At 41.0% G+C, this 15,368-nt stretch overlaps 1 protein-coding gene across 5 annotated transcripts in view; it reads left to right on the top strand.

The window, feature by feature from the left end:
- The window catches only part of CPSF7 (cleavage and polyadenylation specific factor 7), a 37,805-nt gene that overhangs the window by 13,119 nt on the left and 9,318 nt on the right, over positions 1-15,368 (top strand). For 3 of the 5 annotated variants that reach the window (XM_073604597.1, XM_073604596.1, XM_073604595.1), the window contains exons 4-8: positions 4,256-4,401; positions 5,209-5,641; positions 6,962-7,039; positions 10,986-11,101; positions 11,207-11,354. In XM_073604597.1, coding sequence (XP_073460698.1) covers positions 4,256-4,401; positions 5,209-5,641; positions 6,962-7,039; positions 10,986-11,101; positions 11,207-11,354 — 921 coding nt within the window. The remainder of the gene's footprint in view (positions 1-4,255; positions 4,402-5,208; positions 5,642-6,961; positions 7,040-10,985; positions 11,102-11,206; positions 11,355-15,368) is intronic. The other 2 variants (XM_073604599.1, XM_073604598.1) reach the window with 1 other exon arrangement.

The following is a 15,368-nucleotide window of genomic DNA, read 5'->3' as shown; positions in this document are numbered from 1 at the left end:
CTAGCATATTATGCCTTTACCTTGCAGGGTTTGAAAAAAAAACATTGATGCGGTTTACTACGACTTTAAAGCTTGTAGGAGGACTTATCATTCTCCCCTGATTGTCCTATGAGGCTGCAGGACCCCTGACCCTCTGCCTAAACAGTGCTGATTGGCCCTGTGCTGATCACATGCACCCTGGGGGGGGGGGGACTCTAGCAATACACACTAAACTGAGCATGCGCAGCTTGCCCCCAAGACCTCTTCTATCAGGAGATTGCTTGGGGACTATGGAAGAAGGAGGATCAAAGAAGACAGGATCAAACAGCCTTTTTACACAAAGCAGAGGATTAACCTCTTAGGCTCCACATTGTGTATAGCAAGCATGCTTTACTGCATATACAGACTGAATTTACTGTTGTGGGTTTAGTAACACTTTAAGTCAACACTGCCAGATCAAAAACAATCCCCAGGAAGCTGTCCCTGCAAAAAACAAATGGAAATACTTGCCTCTCTCTCTCTCTCCCCCCCTGCACTGCTGAACACTTCTCTGATCAAGAGGAATCTTTCTGGGATGTCTGAAGAGAAACCAACACTTAGAGTGTTGATCTCCTACTGTGCTCAGTGGTTCCTCCCATTGACCCCTATATCACTACATGGTTCCTCCCACTGACCTTTACGGCAATACAGGACACCTTAATGTGTAGGCCAGCAAGGGAAGCCACTGAGTGTTCCTGGGGAGAAAGAAGATTGAATTCTTCACTTTTCTGCCTTCTTCTTTTGAAAGAGGAGTTTAGATTGCTTTTGACCTGACACTGTCACTTTAAATATGCAGCCCAAGCCAAAGTGTTCCAAATGAAAGGATAAGGTCACCTTTTGAAGCACGTTGGACTTTACTACCATATTTAGGGTGTAACATGCCCGTAACAGCGTGGGGGGTCGCCTCTTCCCACACCTGCTGTCACATTTTAAATGAATGAGGCACAGCCACATCATTCATTCACGGCAATCAGTGAATGAGAAAACTACAAGTCTCGTCTGCCACCTCGGCAGACAGCCTGTAGTTCTCAGTGAAACTGCAAGGGCGTTGATGATTGCCCTCATAGTTCATTGGCCTACCCTTACAGACGTATGAACAGGGAAGCTGGAGATAGTGTTTACAGGAGCCTGACATTGCTAGATCACGGGTGTAATGCTCTGCAGTCTCCTCTGAAAAAATAAATGCACGTTTTTTCCTTTAAACTTTGAGATGATTATAAGGCAGCACAGTTCTCCTCAGTATGTTAAATTTTAATTCTGGCATTGGTAAAGTGTACCCCATCTCCTTTTGTCTGTGATCTGAGAATTGCATGTAGGGGAGAACTTAACAAATGCTCCCACTACAGATTCTTACAGCTACCAATCAGATTCAGGTTGGTCTTGGCTTGAATGTGTTTAGCGATAAAGGAAACCGTGGGAGAAAAAGCTACAAAGGACAGGCTTCAGGTATTATGCTCCCTGCTTACCCTATGAGGAGCGGTTTGGGTTTTGGCTGCAGTGGAAAACAGAAAACTAAGATTAAAGCGGGGTTCCACCCAAATTTTGAACAATATCTGTATGTATTCTCTTCCTTGCCTAGATGCTGACATGCCGTTTAAAAAAATTTAAATCGCCGTAATTACATTTTATTTTTCTATTCTTCTTTGCACTTCCTGGTTCTCCTCCCGTGGGAGTAGGCGTGTTTCTAGCCTCTCCCAGACTCCTGGGAGCTAGTCTCAGGCTTCCCAGGATGCCACTGAGCATGTGCGGGAACGAGCGGTGAATGCTGGGAGCACAGCATTCACCACATCCAGGAAATAAATGCTTGTGGGCTTCAAATGCCCACAATGAAGATGGAAACCGCCTGCAGTGAATAATATAAGTTATTCTTTCCGACAAAATCTGACACAGGCGGACATATTACACACAATATGTGAGTATGTAATGCTGAGAAGAAAAGTTTGTGAATGAACTAAAAAAAAAAAACCGATAGGTGGACCCCCGCTTTAAGGTAAAACTAGTAAATGGTTTGATTTTCAGCACATTTCTGGATAACATTAGTAGTTTGCTGATTGCTTTTCACTTGTTGCCTGAAATCATTCTTCAATGGCAGCTTGGTGGTCTATGAAATCATATTCAGAAATGTTATATATGACTAAACTATATACATCAACCCAGTATGCAATAAATAAAATATCTCTATATAGGATTCTTCCATATTGGTGGGTTGTATATAGTTTAGTCACACAATTGGCACCTTCATAGAAGATCTGTGGTCCCTGATTAAAGGAAAATTCGAGAAAAATTGTTATTTTTTACATGGTTACATTAGTCCAGCTTGAACCAATTTAACCATGCAGGTACTATACGTGTGGCATCCCTCTAGAAGTTGGAAATCACTGTAGTATACACCTCTACTCCAGTGATCTCAATTAGCTTCTGGGTCCTGTGTCAAGTGGCTGCCCTGCTGCATTGTAAACACATGAGGTCAGACACTCGGCATGGACACCATTCAGAGAATGCTTCACATTTTCTTAGTGAATACAAGGTCTTCTCTGATTGGCTATGGTAGATAAGCAGGGCAGTGCTGACTTTCAATATATAATAGCCGAGAGAGGAGATTCGGCCATGATGGAATCTATGGATTTCTTTACATGTATTGCCATCTTAAAGTAGAACTAAAAGCAAAACCTTTTTTTCCATTTTGGAGAGAACAAGGGAGGGTTATAACCCATCATAATAGAACTATAGGCAAATTTTTCTCTTTTTTTAGTTTTGGATAGAGTGGAGACAGATTGAAACACTTTTCAGTTTTTGTTTCCCTGTTAAGGAGATTCACCCTGTCGATTTCTCTCATTTACTATTATCAGTGAAAGTAAACCCCAAATTTTGGGTTGTCCCCAGAAACGTAATAGAGGGGAAATCTTCCAATGGGGACATTAGTTCTGGTGACCTGGCGGTCCCCAAGGAATTCCCTTAATTTGCAAGGATTGCCTCTTACTTCCTGTTTGGCAATTGGACAAAAAGTGATGCAAAATCTCTGCAATGGGACACAGATGACGAAAAAAATTATGATGGGTTATAACCCTCCCTTGTTCTCTCCCAAATGAAAAAGAAAAATTTGCCTATAGTTCTACTTTTAGGCTGGGTTCACACTTATGCAAATTGGATGAAAATTTTCCAGCATCCAATTCGCATAGCAGGAGATTGTGACCTGCTCTCTATGGAGCCGGTTCACACATCTCCACAGCGGCTCCGGTGCGTCTTTTTGTCCATTTTAGGTCTGAATTCAGCCCAAAATTTGGGCTGAAATTGGACCTGAAACAGTGAATGGAGACGCACCGGACTCCTGCCGTGAGCTGCTGTGTGTTCTAGTGTGAACCCAACCTTAAAGTGGAAGTTCAGCCTAAAAGTAAAATCTCTAAATCTACTTGCAACCACATTCTAAGACTAACCTATCTAACCCTGTAAAGCAAAAATCGCTATACATACCTTTTCTGAAGCCAGTCCGGTCTTCAGCAGCGTAAGCTGTGTGCAGGAGACAGCCGACAACGGCTGGGAAGTGATGTTGCCCATACAGTTACTTTGGGGCTTCGGTTGTCGTCTGTCTCTTTTGCACATGCCTACACAGAAAAGCTGCTGCTGACAGCTCAGCGTGGGACTGGAGCAACTTCAGAAAAGTTATGACTAGTGATTTTTGCTTTACAGGGTTAAATAGGTTAGCCTTAGAATGTGGCTGCACGTAGATTTTAGTTTTGGGCTGAACTTCTACTTTTAAGTCTCCATTTGCTTTCAACAACAGATAACGATTTTTCTGAATGCAACAAAAATCAGTGCTAATTAGCAAAGGTTTCTTGCTGAAACAAACTAACTAGGTGCAACTGGATTTATTTTTCTTTTATTTAAGATTCTAGCTTTGACATGGGGGTTTAATTGAAGTGTTTTCATTTTTGTGTTTAGTTTTACTTTAAGGCAGTTGAACACATGGGGAGCAATGTTCCTTTATCCTCCATTCTCAAGCAGGAATGTATGAATAGCGTTCCCATAGCCAAAGAGGAGAGCAAAGGGAAAGCCTTTCTCCTGCCTTTCCATCGGTTTGGAGGCAACACAGAAATTCTAATTTAAGTCCATTCTGAGGTATGAAACGTGAACATGTACATTTGTGAATGTTACCAAATGCTTTGCATGCAGATAAAAAGAAAAGATTTTTGTCCAAATGTAAAAAGTGTGGATTCTATCTAAATATTTCCTCCCCCAGGTATGCAGAAGTTGTGGTTTCCTCGGAGACATCTGCAAACCAGATTTTGGAACAGTTGCCTCTCAAGAAGATAAATGGGGAGAAGCCTGATGTTCGACCAGCAAACCGCCAGAGCCTTTCCTTTTTCGAAGATTTGTCACGAAAGAGTAAGACCCTAACGGAACACTTTGCTTTTGTTGATACCACCTTTTTAGCCTGTCACGTGGAAGTTAGTGTTTGTTTTTGGCCTGTTTTTCAGGGATCTGCAGCCTGCATCTGTGGTTCGTTTTTACAATAGGGATACATGTACCCCAGGTTTAAATGTGGCAGAAAGTGGGGATTTCTAATCTATTTACCATCAATGTACAAGGAATTTTAATTATGTGTCAGATACACAGGGGGACTAAAGGCATGATGTGGAAGGAATGCCTGCTTTTGTTTGTTTTTAGTGCTCACCCCAGTGAGTTATAATCTTAAATGTGCTGGGGGCTGACCCCATACCCTGTGACTTAGGATTTTTGAATTGCGATCTGTGAGTCGCAGTTGTGAAGAGAAGATACTACAGGTCATTAAGCATACACCCATATCCATCCACATGCCCTTATAATATGTGGGTTAGTGTTTTAGGTAGTTTTATAGTTTCACCATTGCAAATAAGCGTTGTTTTTTTTTTTTTTTTTTTTGGTATGTAGCTCCTTTATATAATTTTTGGTAGAATAATTTGTAGACTGATTTGTAGGTTTGGAGTATCCCCACAGAAAAGGAAGTGAGTGTATTCAGACTTTTTCTTGAATTGTGTCACCGTGGTTTCAGTTCTAGGTTTTTATTGGTGGCACCTTTTTGATTTTTTTTTTTTTCTTTTCTTTTTTCGGTTATATGTGATGAGTTTGAGCAGCGCTTCTGCTATTTCCTTTCTAAACATAAAGTCTAATTTCTGCTTCCTGTTTTCCCCCTCTCTTTTTTTTTTTTCACAGAAATTCCTCCCAGAGTTAGTTCAAAGGGATCTGTGGACTCAGCAGATTTTTCTTCAAACTTCAATGACTCTGCTCCTTCATTACCACATCCAGAGACTCCTAAAAACATAGTGCCCTACTTTGCACGGCCACCTTTCATGGAAAACCCTTCCCGCATCCCTGTCATGAACCTGCCGAGGCCCCCTATATCTGTTCCACCCCCTCCTTCACCTGCAATGCCTCCTACGTACCGTGCTCCCCCAATTCCTCCTCTGCACTATCCGCACCTCATGCCCCCCCCTCCAAGGTTGCCACCTCACCTAGGCATGCCACCCCCAACTGGTGTGCCTCCTGCTCTTCATCTAAACCCTGCTTTCTTCCCACCTCCGAGTTCCGTGCTAGGACCCCCACCTGATCCCTACAAAGTGATTCCTAACCTCTATGGACAGGGAAGGTAAGTGGCACTGCATGGATTATCTATCGGAGCGTCTTTATTAAGAAATGTTTGTTAGGTTAGCACTGCAAGTTGGAGGCCACAACTGCTGACATTACCCTAAATTTGCAAGGAGGGTGTTTGAGGTAGGCTGTAAGGGAAACTGTACTGGACAAAAAAAGTAATGTTCACCTTTAACTGATTGAAATTCTACTGATCTGAAAATTACAAGAAAACTGTGTCTCTATAAGATATGTTTTTTTTTTCCTAGTACATTGGTTCAGTCTGGGCAAATGTAAGTATATTTCATACCTGGCCGATCTCCGTGGAGTAGGAGAATCACTGTAGTAGCCTCCGCTATACAGGTGGTTGGTGGGGCATATGTATGGCCTTTACAATGCCAAGCTAGGGCCTATTTCTCCACACAGGGCTCCAATCACAGACATGCCCACTGTGATATAATCTTGCCCCGATGTGGAACAACGCAACACAAAGGGTAACAGAGCAGCAATTGGTATAGAGGTGGAGCTATGTCAGCAGTCTATGAAAGTCGGTTGGGCTGCAAGCCATCCGATGCTGGGATCTAAGAAACATAATGAACACTGCTTGCCAGACATGTATGCAAAAAAAGTACTGATATGTTTATGAAATTTAAGAGCTTTTATTGCATGGTGTATATTAGAGCTGCACAATTCTGGATAAAATGAGAATCACAATTGTTTTGCTTAGAATAAGATCACGATTCTGAAGAATTATTTTAAAGATTTACAACCCCTGAGCATTAGGTTATCAAACAAGATGGAAATAAAATAAGACATGAATACTCTTTGCTTCAATCAAATTTAAAGACCTGTAATGAAAAATGAAGTAATTTGTAAAGAAATAAAAAAAATTTCCATTAAGTTATATTAGGATCTTTTTTTTTTTTATAGTACTCGCCAATACCAATTAACGATACCTAACGCAACTTTTTTGTTTACACTTAAGCTGCCAGCAATGGTACAAAGCATTAAAAAGTTATTTTACAAATTAAATATATATTTTTTAAAAGTTTGCGCTTTTTTCAATGTGAAACGTGTAAATATATGTTAAAGGTGTAAAAATATTAATGAACAAAGCGAACAAAAAAAAAGTTTTAATTATTGATAGTTTATAAAATATCATAGAGGGAACCCTCAAAAAAGAGGGAACACTTGTACCCCCCGAAAAAGAAAAAGTTTTTTTGCTTAAAGCATATTTATAAAAACATGATAGCAATCTTAACAAAATATTCATACAAAACAAGATTTGCACATTGTAGAAAATTTACTATTTCAAAACTGTATACAAATTCCTCCATAGGCCTAACATGTTTCAGGACGATGTCCCTTCTTCAGAGGCGTTTTTTGGAAGGAATAATGGGTATATTCTGAAAAATAGGTGAGAGTGAATTTAACATAGGCATATAATTCCAAATGAGCATTACAATGTTCCGACAGTGTCCAATATACATACCAATATTTGACTGTATAGAAAAAGTGTATAAGTATATGCAAAAATAGTTTTCTTGAGGGTTTAGATAAACCTCTGCTGCTAATTGTCCACCATAAGATGATGGACCCCGTCCATGCTCAGAAAAGCCCACACAAAGGTCCCAAAAGAGGGACATCCAAACAGCACAGCCGCAAAAGAACCCTAAAAGGATAACAGAATAACTTATAATTATAATTGGGTACACCAGGTAGAGGTTGCACATTAAGGGGAAAAACATCCTCACCCCCCAAACCCCACAAAAAGCAGGAGGGACTCAACCCTTCCACATATCAGCACCCTGTATTTCCATTGGTGCAAGGCACCTGAAACAAAAACTTCCCATATCATGATGATTAGCATGGAGGGGAATATTAGGAAGGAAAAAAAAAAAGGGGGAAACTCTTCTCACCCTCCTTAAGCAAAACAAAGCAAAAGGATTAGCAGGAAAAAAAAAAAGAGGGGAGCCACTCCTAACAGTCTTAATACTTACTTTAGAATAGATGTGGATCGCATATGGCTAGGGCGTTGTTCATGTTAGGCAGGCATAGGTTTGCACTGTTCAGAGCTCCTGCGCAATGCAAGTCACTTTTGTGGTGTCACCAAGGTGTGTGCTATATGAAAGCCGCGTCATTGCGCAAGGCGCGATGATGTCATCACATTGCGACGCGGGGAATGGAACTAAGGCTGAACAAACCTCCGACGCTCCAAGGGGAGGAGGCGGGAAGGGAGGGAGGGGCCATCCCCAATGGCACAGCAGCCCACACAGAGCTAAGACATGCCCCAAACCGTCTCCACAGCAACCGTTGAACAAGACTCTAAATAGGGAAAACAACACAAAATATATGAAAAAAAGGGGGAGGCCATGGGGGAAAGTCCCAAAAGAACCTCCAGGGCAGGATCTGCACGGCACCCACCCAGTGCATACACACTGGAGGGGCGCCATGCAGATGAAGCCCACCGACGCAGTACAATCGCAATTGCCCAGAACAATCTAGCTAGGTCGGCCGGGCATGCGATGCAAATTGGAGGCCCGCCCCCCCACATAGAGTGGAGAGGGAGGACCCCCGTGCCTCGGGTGGGGATAGACCGAGCACCGAACGGGATAGTAGAAAGCAGAAATATTGAATCAAATTTAACATTGGCAGTGTATATCAATAAGCACATGGACACAATCAGACACATGCAATGAAATCACGTTGAAATTAAAATGAGTATAACCAGAAAGTAATCACAATTTACAGTATCAAATCATGCAATATCAAATTAAAAAAGGAGTAAATAAAAAGATAAAAATCAGCAGGAAAATAATAAATGGAGAAGGAGAATAAGGAGTTAATAAGGCTGATTAGAGTAAATTAAGACTTAAAAAGGGGTTAAACAGAGAAACTAATAAAAAAAAAATTAAAAAACATTTTTTTTTTACTTGACAAGGTTGCTTTAAACTGACTTCATTTACAGACAGACAGAAGTTCATCCCTTTGATCTGTAAATGAAAAAACAGATCGACAGATAAGAAGATACCTTTCTTTTTATCCTGTCTCTCAGCTCTAAGCAGTGTTGTGGATAAACATTGCCAGCTGCTTTTTTATTTTTTATTTATTTTATTTTTGACATCTGTGGGCAGGGAACTGCTCGGCACTTTTTACATGAATCGTGAAAATGCTGGATTAAGATCGCGTGGGGGGTCGAAACGAGATCACGATCTTTTAAGGATTGATCGTGCAGCTCTAGTGTGTGTGTATATATACATTTTGTACTATAGTTTTACTTTAGGCCTGGACGTGCATACAGGAAGGATAACCTACCCACAGAATGCATTTCATTTTGTATCCAAGCATTGCAGTATTGCACCAGACCATCCCTTTCACTCTTGACAATATTCTAGTGATCCTTGAAAATACCCGCTTGTGATGCTGGCACGCTTTCATTGCTGCTAGAGAATTATTGATGTAAAAAAAAAGCACCCAACATGTCAATCAACATGGTAGTACTTGAGACATGTATCGCAACTTCCAATCATGTTCAGATTGTTTTGGTGCGGTCTGCATGTTATTGTATGTGGGAACACCATTAACGGAACATTTATGTTTAGTGTACAGTTATCTTTGAAAGAGAGCCTGTGAGTAATGGACATATTTCAGTATCTATTAAAAGAAAAAAAGCCATTAAGCCCACCGATTAAATGTGTGGAGGTGCTTGAATTTATAAATGCCAAAAAGGTCCAAGTAAATGTATTTATTTTTTAATTTTAGTTTTCTTGTGGCATATGTGTATGTATGCTGTTGTTCACTTACTCTTTCTGTCAAGTAAAAATGTCAGTATAGTGGCAGGATTTAAGCCTTCATTGAGGCTAACACAGTTCAGGCTACTGGAGAAGCTTAAAACCATATAATAAAAATTCCCTTAAATTTCTTGTAATGATCACACCTTTTGTGATTTTGAGTGTTCTTTAGCAGCGCTGAGTTAGGCAGGAGGGAAGACGGCCTCCAAAGCTCCGCTATAACGAATGATAATACAAGTAAATTACAAATTTTAAAGTAGAACTATGGGCAACACTTTTTTCCATTTTGGATAGCGTAAGGGAGGGTTATAACCCCTGTCAGATTTTTTTTTTTTTCGCCATCTCTGTCCCATTGAGGAGATTTCGTCTCACTTCCTGTCCCAGGAAGTGAAAGGAAATCTCTGCAAACTAAAGGAATTTTTTGGGGACCCCCAACTCACCAGAACTAGTGTCCACATTGGAAGATTTCCCATCTATTACTTTTCTGGAGACAACTCAAAATTTTCTTTTTACTTTCAATGATAATGGTAAACAGGACAAATAGAGAGGGTGAATCTCCTTAACGGGGGCACAGACAGCAATAAGAATTTTACAGATGTTCTAATCCCTCTCCACCCTATGCAAAACTTAAAAAAAAAGTTTTGCCTTTAGTTATACTTTAAATAAAAATTAAGTAGTCCATAGATGTAAGACTGCACTGTTATAACAATTTAAAGTGATTGTAAAGTCTTGTTTTTGTTGAAATAAACATTGTCATACTTGCCTGCTCTGTGCAATGGTTTTGCACAGAGCAGCCCCAATCCTGCTTTTTCTTGGGGCCCCGCTGCCAGCGTTCATGCCTCCTCCCCTCCTGCTCCATCATCACAGGCTATGATTGACAGCAGCAGGAGCCTATGGCTCCCCTTGCTGTGTCTGAGCCAATGAGAAGGGAGAGAGCCTCTGCTCGTGCACATCGCTAGTTTGCATGTGATGTGCACAGGAATGCAGTGTTTTCCATGTGCCAGTGTGGACCTAGGCTAACAGTGGAGCGCTTGTGCGTTACTGTAGAAGATAATACAGAACTTCATAGGCCCAAACTGTTGTCCACTTGGTGTAGTAATTTGACTGCTTTGTGTTAGCAACCCACAGTCGCTTTGCTCAGGGCATCTGTGTTTGCCTCCATATGTTATTTAGTGTGTGATTTATGCTCAGGTAACTTAGAATTATGCAGGGAATGTCTTGTGTAAGCCACAGATTATTAAATCTAGCAAAATCCAGTTCCTCCCATTTGTTTTCATAGTTGGAGTAAGCTTTGTGGAATGTATGTGGGCTGCCATCTAATTTTATCAGACTGGAGCCGCAAGGGGAAAATATTTGAAGAAACTCAAATAATAGTTAGGTTTTTGCATTGTGAAAAGACGACACTTATGCAGATTATACAATGATGTAAATTATAGTGTGTTGTCAGAAAACTCAAAGCAGTTTGTCTTTCTTTAATGTTTGAAATAAAACAAAAAATTGGTTCTGAGCAAAAACTCTGTTTTGTTTAGCTGTATGTAATGAACTTACAATTTTTATATTGTGCTTTTACAGGGACATGAAACACCAGCAGCCCCCAGTCAGTGAGGCAGAGTTTGATGAGTTAATGAACAGAAATAGGGCGATTTCGAGAAGTGCACTTTCCAATGCTGTGTGCACGGCATCATCGGGTATTCATCGCTTTCCATGTTCTACCTAATGTAGTAGTTTGCTTTATCAAAAACTGGTTATTCTATTTACATTGGTGTGTGTTATTGTTTTGTTTTTTCCCATAGGGGATTTTACAAGTGCCATGAAAACATTAGAAACAGCAATAGCTGTCATCAAGGAATCTCGTGTAGCCAATGATGATAGATGTCGTGTTCTACTGACATCGCTTCGGGACTGTCTGCATGGGATACAAGACAAGGCCAGCTCTTCCAGGTACTAATTAATACTTTAATCCTAGGGCAACCTATGCCTTTGTGAGCAGAAGGCACTAGGTCAGCAAGTTCTTTTGCCTGTTTATAAACTATGTAGAGTTTAAACTGGACGTTACCCAAAAAAACTAATATTACATGTGTCTGTCTGTTGTGGGTAAATGTATCTTGTTCTTTACTGAGTACCTTTATTGCCCCTTTAAATTTTGCTGATCCCCCTAGTTCCCCCTCCTTGCAGATTGAAGGCGCTTTGCCTATATCTCCTTTAGTCAGTTTGGTTGCCATGTCATTTTTATTGCAGTGGTAGGTCTATGTCCCATTGCTGCAGGAAATGGCTCATCAGGGCACATCTGTTTGGAATTCGGAGCTGCCATTGCGAACTTGTTTCTGAGGTTACAAGTTCTAGGCCTGTTATCCTTATCATTCTATTTCTACTTGGTGGGTTATTGTCCTGGAACAGGCACATGCATATGAGGTAATGAGATATTAGATGCAGTGGGGACGGAAAGTATTCAGACCCCCTTAGATTTTTCACTCTTTGTTATATTGCAACCATTTGCTAAAATCATTTAAGTTCATTTTTTTTTCCTTATTAATGTACACACAGCACCCCATATTGACAGAAAAACACAGAATTGTTGACATTTTTCAGATTTATTAAAAAAGAGAAACTGAAATATCACATGATCCTAAATATTCAGACCCTTTGCTCAGTATTTAGTAGAAGCACCCTTTTAATCTAATACAGCAATGAGTCTTTTTGGGAAAGATGCAACAAGTTTTTCACACCTGGATTTGGGGATCCTCTGCCATTCCTCCTTGCAGATCCTCTCCAGTTCTGTCAGGTTCGATCGTACACATTGGGGACAGTCATTTTTAGGTCTCTCCAGAGATGCTCATTTGGGTTTAAGTCAGGGCTCTGGCTGGGCCATTCAAGAACAGTCACAAAGTTGTTGTGAAGCCACTCCTTCGTTATTTTAGCTGTGTGCTTAGGGTCATTGTTGGAAGGTAAACCTTCGGCCCAGTCTGAGGTTCTGAGCACTCTGGAGAAGGTTTTCATCCAGGATATCCCTGTACTTGGCCGCATTCATCTTTCCCTCGATTGCAACCAGTCATCCTGTCCCTGCAGCTGAAAAACACCCCCACAGCATGATGCTGCCACCACCATGCTTCACTGTTGGGACTGTATTGGACAGGTGATGAGCAGTGCCTGGTTTTCTCCACACATACACATAGAATTAAGGCCAAAAAGTTCTATCTTGGTCTCATCAGACCAGAGAATCTTATTTCTCACCATCTTGGAGTCCTTCAGGTGTGTGTTTTTTTTTTTTTTTTTTAGCAAACTCCATGCGTGCTTTCATGTGTCTTGCACTGAGGAGAGGCTTCCGTTGGGCCACTCTGCCATAAAGCCCTAACTGATGGAGGGCTGTAGTGATGGTTGACTTTCTACAACTTTCTCCCATCTCCCGACTGCATCTCAGGAGCTCAGCCACAGTGATCTTTGGATTCTTCTTTACATCTCTCACCAAGGCTCTTCTCCCCTGATAGCTCAGTTTGACTGGACGGCCAGCTCTAGGAAGGCCACTGTGCTCTTAGGAACCTTAAGTCCAGCAGAAATTTTTTTGTAACCTTGGCCAGATCTGTGCCTTGCTACAATTCTGTCTCTGAGCTCTTCAGGCAGTTCCTTTGACCTCATGATTCTCATTTGCTCTGACATGCACTGTGAGCTGTAAGGTCTTATATAGACAGGTGTGTGGCTTTCCTAATAAAGTCCAATCAGTATAATCAAACACAGCTGGACTCAAATGAAGGTGTAGAACCATCTCAAGGATGATCAGAAGAAATGGACAGCACCTGAGTTAAAAATATGAGTGTCACATCAAAGGGTCTGAATACTTAGGACCATGTAATATTTCAGTTTTTCTTTTTTAATAAATCTGCAAAAATTCTGTGTTTTTCTGTCAATATGGGGTGCTGTATGTACATTGATGAGGAAAAAAATGAACTTAAAGGATTTTAGCAAATGGCTGCCATATAACAAACAGTGAAAAATTTAAGGGGGTCTGAATACTTTCTGTCCCCACTGTAAGTACACGCTTTTTCAGAACAGCAACCTTGATGAATGAATCTTCAAAAATAAGTAAAAAATGTTAGCAAACTGTATTCTGTTTTAGAAGTCTGCTACTTATGCGAGAAATAAGACGAAAGCTATTTTGGCTGTACTACTCCTATGGATCACAGTTTTACATTCCTCTGACCCATTTTTAGCTGCTGTCAGCTGACATCACTCTGGAAAGATCCAGACTTTACAGTCAAGGTCCACCCAGGTGCCTAGACTGGCAGCTGGATCAGCCTCTCAGCAAGCCACTTAGAGACTGAGCCAGCTGCTCCTGCCCCCTCAGAGCAGAGAGCCAGTGACTGACAATCGCCAACTTTCTGCTCAGTAAAGACAGAGAACTGAGCGATCAGCGGTCTTTAGTGCTTAGTTCTCAGTCTTCGAAGTGGCGGGGAACAGATACAGCATCATACTGCTTCCACTTATGTGAGTATAAATGTTTATTTTTGGAAAAAACAATATGTCTCTTTTAAAAATAAAGCTGAACTCCAGGTAAAACTCTTTTAAACAGTTACAGCAGCTGTCTTTTTTTATTTACCTTTTGATATAAAGAAGTAAAAAAACAGCCAGACCGTGTTATACAGTGCCTTGAAAAAGTATTCCTACCCCTTGAAATTTCCACATTTTGTTATGTTACAACCAAAAACATAAATGTATTTTATTGGGATTTTATGTGATAGACCAACACAAAGTGGCACAAAATTTTTTACAAATCTGTGAAAAGTGTGGCGTGCATTTGTATTCAGCCCCCCCGAGTCAATACTTTTGTAGAACCTCTTTTCACTGCATTTGCAGCTGCAAGTCTTTTTGGAGATGTCTCTACCAGCTTTGCACATCTAGACAGTGAAATTTTTTGCCCATTCTTCTTTGCAAAATAGCTCAAGCTCTGTCAGATTGGATGAAGAGCGTCTGTAAACAGAAATTTTCAAGTCTTGCCACAGATTCTCAATTGGATATAGGTCTGGACTTTGACTGGGCCATTCTAACACATGTTTTGACCTAAGCCATTCCTTTGTAGCTCTGGCAGTGTGTTTAGGGTTATTGTCTTTCTGGAAGGTGAACCTCCACCCAAGTCAAGTCTTTTTCAGGCTCTAACAGGTTTTCTTCTAAGATTGCCCTGTATTTGGCTCCATCCATTTTCCCATCAACTCTGATCAGCTTCCCTGTCCCTGCTAAAGAACAGCATCCCCACAAGATAATGTTGCCACCACCATGTTTCAGGATGGTGTTTTCAGGGTGATGTGCAGTGTTAGGCTTCATGTACACGGGACGTTTTTACAACCTCACCTGAATGATTTAACTTGACAAATAGTAACCCACGTTTAAAACGTCCTTTTTGCTGCGTTTACATGCCGCTAAAAACGCCTGTAAACGAAACATAAAGAAGCGTTTCACGCTTGCCTCTAAACTCAGCTTCTGAACCCATTTTTTTGCGTTCCAAAAAAAGCCTCTAAACTCAACTTCCTAGAAACAACTTTAAACGACCCTGTTTACATGTACTGATAAGAAAACGTAGAGGAGAGTTCAGGAGCAGTTGAAAAAAATGCAGCAGTGCACATGAGGCCTAAGTTTTCCACCACACATAGTGTTTTGCTTTTAGGCCAAAAAGTTCAGTTTTGGGCTCATCTGACCAGAGCATCTTCTCCCACATGGCTTCTCGCAAACTGCAAATGCAATTTCTTATGGCTTTCTTCTTTTCACTCTTCCATAAAGGCCAGATTTGTGGAGTGCACTAATAATTGTTGTCCTGTGGACAGATTCTCCCACCTGAGCTGTGGATCTCTGCAGCTCCTCCAAAATTACAATTGGGGCTCTTGCCTGCTTCTCTGATTAATGCGCTCTCCTTGCCTGGCCTGTCAGTTTAGGTGGACGGATATGTGTTGGTAGGTTTGCAGTTGTGCC

This window comes from Aquarana catesbeiana, linkage group LG11, assembly GCF_042186555.1.
Source record: "Aquarana catesbeiana isolate 2022-GZ linkage group LG11, ASM4218655v1, whole genome shotgun sequence".
Taxonomy (NCBI): domain Eukaryota; kingdom Metazoa; phylum Chordata; class Amphibia; order Anura; family Ranidae; genus Aquarana; species Aquarana catesbeiana.
This window is presented reverse-complemented; position numbering and strand designations above follow the sequence as displayed.